The 6215-nt window shown below is 42.7% G+C and overlaps 1 protein-coding gene across 1 annotated transcript in view; it reads right to left on the bottom strand.

Annotated features, from left to right (window-relative positions):
* Window positions 1-6215, bottom strand: part of col4a3 (collagen, type IV, alpha 3) — a gene marked incomplete at its 5' end in the record, with an annotated part of 24080 nt that overhangs the window by 14213 nt on the left and 3652 nt on the right. Inside the window, 18 exon segments of the mRNA XM_014030768.1 lie at window positions 790-860; window positions 974-1069; window positions 1263-1355; window positions 1447-1611; window positions 1788-1823; window positions 2212-2293; window positions 2465-2506; window positions 2607-2660; window positions 3060-3104; window positions 3192-3254; window positions 3333-3377; window positions 3462-3536; window positions 3667-3714; window positions 4765-4800; window positions 4886-4948; window positions 5221-5295; window positions 5385-5411; window positions 5494-5547. Of these exon segments, the coding sequence (XP_013886222.1) occupies window positions 790-860; window positions 974-1069; window positions 1263-1355; window positions 1447-1611; window positions 1788-1823; window positions 2212-2293; window positions 2465-2506; window positions 2607-2660; window positions 3060-3104; window positions 3192-3254; window positions 3333-3377; window positions 3462-3536; window positions 3667-3714; window positions 4765-4800; window positions 4886-4948; window positions 5221-5295; window positions 5385-5411; window positions 5494-5547 (1170 nt within the window).

Genomic DNA, 6215 nt, shown 5'->3' with positions numbered 1-6215 from the left:
TATATATATATATCATTAATGTAAATAGAATATAAATGGAAAACCGAGTGGGCCGAGGATAGAACCCTGAGGTATAAGTTTGGAAACATGAAGAAAAGGAGAATAATCAGAGTATATTCAGCTGCTGCACTCTGTCTGACATTAAAAAGTGGTTAGTTATCACAAGGTTCACAAGACATTTAATCAAAATGGGATGGTTAACTGAATCAAAGGCTTTGGGCACAGTCCTGTTGGGAATCCAGAGCAGAGGCTACATCATCCAGAAGTTTTAAAACTGCTGTGACACGTCCATGACCAGAACAGAAGCCAGACTGTGCAGGAGATAGTATGTTAGCTGCTTAAAGTTTTAAAAAAGAAAGGCCCTAAACCATCTGTTTCAGCTCTTTGACTTCTTTTAAACTTGTGGTTTTCAGATTAAAACTCTGAGATGCATCAGGTAAATCAAATGCAGGTAAATCAGATGAGGCATTGAGTGCAAGTTTAGTATCAGTGCTTGTGAAAATGTCAGAATGTCCAATGACACTGAGTGGAAGAAGACAGAAATGTCTATGACTGGATGGACAAACTGAAGAAGAAGAGGAAGGTAAGAAAYGTCTGATTGAAAACCCCTCCAAACCAGATAAAGCACATTAATGATGGCTTATTAACTAGCTCAGCTGTCCATCTTTAAACCTCTCATTCTGATAAAAACACTGATTATTACATTTATTATTATTATTACATTTGTCAATCACAAACTATGGTCAAGAGCTTCTGTGAAGAGCTTCCGAAAACGAGCGGAGAACTCACCAGTGGGCCAGGTGGTCCTACAAGGCCTTTGAGACCATTATCACCTACAGGTCCTCTCAGTCCACATGAACCTGAAGGACAGGACTGAACCTTATTCTCACATTAAACCAATGAGCTTTAGTTTCTGACAATCAGATGCTCAGATGATGAATGTAAAAAAAAACTGGTGTAATGTGCTTCTTACCAGGTTCACCATGGTCACCAGGAACCCCGGGTTCACCTGGAGGTCCAGGTTGGCCAGAAATAAATCTGCAGTTTCTACATATCTCCCCTTTGTGACCTTCAAAACCAACAAGAAGTCATCAATAAGGACAAACAGGACCTGCGGAGGTGTAGCCCCGCCTCCCTGGTGACAGCAGGTGTAGCCCCGCCTCCCTGGAGACAGCAGGTGTAGTCCCGCTTCCCTGGAGACAGGAACCTGCTCCAGGTGACCCCACAGCAGGTTAGCCACAGCACCCCACCCCTACACTTACCCTTCAGACCACTGTCCCCTCTCGGTCCAGGAGGTCCTGTCAGACCTTTTGAACCTTTAGCTCCTAGAGGACCAACTCCTCCTTCCACAAAGTCTGAAGAAGAAAATGGAGATATTCAGGTGTTGGAAGGAGGACTTTAGTTTTCAATAAATCAACTCTTTCTGGTGAAACTGAAGAACTTTACYTGGTATTCCTGGTTCTCCGGGTTCTCCTTCAACTCCACCAACACCTGGAACCCCAGTTCGTCCTGGAGGCCCTGTAATCAAGGGTCCAGGTTCTCCTGGCTCTCCTCTGGGACCAGAAGAACCAGGTGGTCCCTGGGAACCGGGTAGACCACTGGGAGCCACACCTGGAGGGGTTTAAATCATAAAAAGTCACGTTATAGAAGGCTGGGTCTAAGAACTGGGACAATAATAACAGATATTTGATGATTAATGTGAAAACTTATGAATCAAACGTTTCTAAATATGTGAGTTTTTTCCTGATCTGTCTCATTTAATGAGACATGAAGTCCCAGCTGTTTACCTTGTTCACCCTTCAGTCCTGGAAAACCAATGATTCCTGCAACAGATGGCACAAGATTTTATTTTGAAGTATCAGGTCACACGATTCCTCAGCTGGATTCTTTGATTATCACTAAGTTTTTCTTTATTTTTTTTCTTTATTTGATGTTCATATTTTATCTGTTTGAGATGACTCTCAGTTACTACCATAACTAATTGTAGCTCAATATCTGTGAAACCTCTAACATGTTTGTGTGGCTACAGGTGATTAGCTGTGGTGGCCATCTTGAACCAGGCGGATTATAAAGGTTAATCAAATGATGAACAGACAGGATTATTTCTGAGAGTTTTAGAGGAACCAGTGGGTGGTTCTTAACAGATGTTTTAAATAAAAGGTTTGATGTTGATGGAGCGAAATGAGAAAAAAAAGATTTGTGGTTTTGTACCTTGCTCTCCAGGGACACCTGGGGGTCCAACAGGTCCTGGGACCCCTCGCTGGCCTTTCATAAATATGTTAATGGGGACGACCTGATCCAAAACAAAATAATACTTTTTTAATTTGAAAGTGTTGTTTATAGATTAGCCCCGCCCCCAACAAAGACATAAGTAAACAGCTTTCATTTGTTTGTTCAATAATCCAGCTTTTATTTTGGCGGTACTGGTAACACTTGTTGTCACTTTACTCAGTAAAAGACTGACCTCTCCTGGAGGACCTGGAGGACCTTGTCTGCCTTTTTCTCCCTGGATGATGAAAAATAAAAAAGGTTAAATAAAAAAGATAAAACATGGCAGAGTGAAGCTGCAGTACCACATCCTGATCCAAGATCTACGTAGTACTCACCAAAGTACCAACAATACCTTCAGGGCCGAGGTTTCCAGGATCCCCAGGGTCTCCCTGCACAAACAGACCTGTTACACCAGATTCTCTAAACCAGTCCAGTAAAAGTTATGGTAAAAATATGTCTTTAGGAATCATTTCTAAACAAAGATATTGTCATAAATCCTGTCATAACCCACAGATGTCTCAGGCTCCTGACCCCAGCTTTAGGCCCCACCGTTCTACTGGGTCAAATCCAGAGTCATTAAAACCATAAACACAGTAAACAATAAAACGAGGCCCACATTGAGGCTGGTTGGACTCAGACATCCTACTAAAACAACAAAAACGATAGAAAGTTTTAAAAAGAGAGGAGGTCACAGGACGTCTTCTACACAACCCAGGACTAATCCAAACTTGTGTAGACATGTGACAGTGCAGGTGAAGTATACTAGCAGGACTTTATAGTAGTGGTACCTTCTCTCCGATCTCTCCCTCTAGTCCTTTCTTCCCTGGTTTACCCTACAACACAAACAAAGCCATCACACCAGTTCTTCTGGGATCAAATCTGTGTATTACAAATTTGCTCTTCCACATATTGTCTCTCACCAGTGAACCATAATCTCCTCTGTCACCCTTCTCTCCTTTAAACCCTGGGGTCCCCGACACACCCTGGAGATAAAAACCAGCACAGACGTCTGACAACGTGACATCCAACAGCTTTTACTTCTGGAGGACATTTTGACTTACAGAAGCTCCACGGCAACCTTTCTGACCGATATCCCCCTGTTCTCCCTGAAAGACACATAAAAGAAAGATTTGAGAGGAGGRGCAAAGGGAGACAGAGAAACAATCACACAGACACAAAGACAGCCGGACCTTCAGTTCTTTGGGTCCTTCAGCATACAGTTTGATGCCTTTCTTTCCAGGGATCCCTGGGGATCCACGATTCCCCTAAGAATCAAACACAGTTAATGTTTTGGACGGAGAAGAAGATGATGATGAKRATGAGTAACAAATCAAACACACATCCTTCATATTTGCCCACATTAGAGCTCACAGCACCATCTCTTAGCTAGCTCACCTTCTGTCCTTGTGGACCAGGGCTGGTTGGACTGGGACCTTCTTGACCCTAAAACAATAAAAAGATGATAACAGATTAAAATCACACCATCAAGAAAAACACGAGCTCTTTAAACCATTGGGACAAGTTTATCATCATCCATCCATTAGATTTTACCAACTTCTTCCTTTCAGGGTTGCTGGTGCCCAAATCCAGCAGTAACTGTGTGAGGGGTGTAGGACACCCTGGACAGGTCACAAGTCCATCACAGGGACACATACACAGAGACAAACAACCTCTCACTCACACCGAGGAACAATGAGCAATTAGCCTAAATATCAAGTTTGTAGTCTAGTGTCTACAACCGACCCTTTAATAGTCTCAGACAGAGGACTTTCTCTGAGACAATTATGGGGTTGATTGTAGACACGAGGACTTGTGTGTACAATCGAACCTATAATGGTCTCAGAAGACTTGTGTCTACAACCAATCCTTCAATAGTCTCAGACAGAGGACTTGTGTCTACATTCGACCCTATAATGGTCTCAGACGGAGGACTTGTGCCTACAATCAACCCTATAATCGTCTCAGCCTTATTTCTACAATCGACCCTATAATGATCTCAGAGGACTTGTGTCTACAATTGACCCTAAAATAGTCTCAGAGAACTTGTGGCTACAATCAACCCTATAATGATCTCAGAGGACTTGTGTCCACAATCGACCCTATAATGATCTCAGAGGACTTGAGTCTACAGTCGAACCTATAATGGTCTCAGAGGACTTGTGTGCACAATTGACCCTGCAATGTCCTCAGACAGAGGACTTGTTTCCACAATCTACCCTATAATGGTCTCAGCAGACTTGTCTACAGTCAACCCTATAATGGTCACAGCGGACTTGTGTCCACAATCGACCCTGTAATGGTGTCAAACAGAGGACTTGTGTTCACAATCAGCCCTATAATTGTCAGAGGACTTGTGTCTACAATAGACCCAGTCTCAGAGGACATTTATCCACATTTGACCCTATAATGGTCTTAGACAGAGGACCTGGGGTGACAGTGTTATCAAAATTTTAAAAATCCAACTGTTCTTTGTGGGTCTGTGATCACAATGACCTTTTCTCCTTGGATCCCTTGAATTCCTGGTCTTCCCTGGCAAGAAAAAGCAGAAATTAGCTGAATTAATCTCTGAAAACAAATAAATGTTTGAATGCTACAAATATAACAGGCACTGTACAGAAAGTCCAGGAGGTCCAGGTGGTCCTGGTTGACCCATTTCTCCAGGATCTCCTCTCAGACCCTGAAACAGAGAGCACACCAATCAAAGGAAACCACCGCATCAAACAACTTTCTACACTTGAAGTCATCCTTTTATGTCCATTCTATGAGCCTCTTTGTATTAAAATAATTTAAACTCAATTTTTATTTTTTTGTGTCAGAAGTCACGTCTACATCTACATCTGGGACTGTTACTCAGGAAATRTTCTGACAGTGATGCTAAAATGTTTTCCAACATGTTTTCAGGTAACAGAAGAAAATGTTCCATCTTTTTTGGAAAATAAAATGTGTCACCGTTTCTCCATATGGTCCTTGAGGTCCTGTTGCTCCTTTAATTTGCTGCTGCTCTGGGTAGAACAACGAGTCTCCCTGAAATCCACCAAAGATTCAGAAAACTTCAGTAGAAAAACACCAGCAGGTGGGGGTCAGTCATTATACAGAAGTTCAGTGATCCTCACCTTCATCCCCCGCGGSCCCATGTTGCCCTGAAACACACCAACACTTAGATTCAGTGTCACAAACAACCAGGTTCATTTGAGCCTAAATGGATCCAACAGAGCGACTTACTCGTTGGCCAATTGGTCCTGAAAGCCCAGGGAAGCCTGGATAACCAGCATCACCCTAGAAGACAAGTCATTATGCCTCAGTGACTTTGGACGAGGTCAAAGGGTTTTAAGTTTTGGAAAATGAAACTTTGACAGATCTGAGCTAAAGACACAAACCTGTTATAAAACCTGAATCAGAGTGAATGAGTCACTTTACCAGGAAGCTTTGTTGACCTCTATGCAGATGACACCCAAGTATATCGCCACGTCAGACTGGCTTTAATGGTGTTTGTTGGTGAAAACTTACAACAATCCAGGACTTCCTGTCTAACTAACCATCATAGATCTCACAACATGCAGTAAACTAGTGATGGGTCCTTCTGTGTCGAGGCTTCGAAACATGTGCCGAGTAATAGAGGAGGATTTTTGTGGAGCACATATTGAGGCTTGTGTTGATGAGGCTCGCAATGACGTTTGAAGCCTTGCTGGAGGGTCGTACCAAGTGACTGATTCAGGGACTGGTTCGCCTGTATGCACGAGATTCAAAAGAGCAGCAAAACTCTGCTGAATCTCCCATAACATTATGTTCTCATGAAATTGTGTTGTGTGTATTTAAGTTATTCTGCTGATCGACTTTTTGTCCAATGGAACCAGCAAGCAAGAGGAAATTTCCCCCGGTCTCCTAATAATAACACTGTGAACACAACAGTCACAGTCAAAGTGAAGTGACTGTTGTGTTCAAAA

Source organism: Austrofundulus limnaeus, unplaced genomic scaffold, assembly GCF_001266775.1.
Source record: "Austrofundulus limnaeus strain Quisiro unplaced genomic scaffold, Austrofundulus_limnaeus-1.0 Scaffold1115, whole genome shotgun sequence".
Classification (NCBI taxonomy): Eukaryota; Metazoa; Chordata; class Actinopteri; order Cyprinodontiformes; family Rivulidae; genus Austrofundulus; species Austrofundulus limnaeus.
This window is presented reverse-complemented; position numbering and strand designations above follow the sequence as displayed.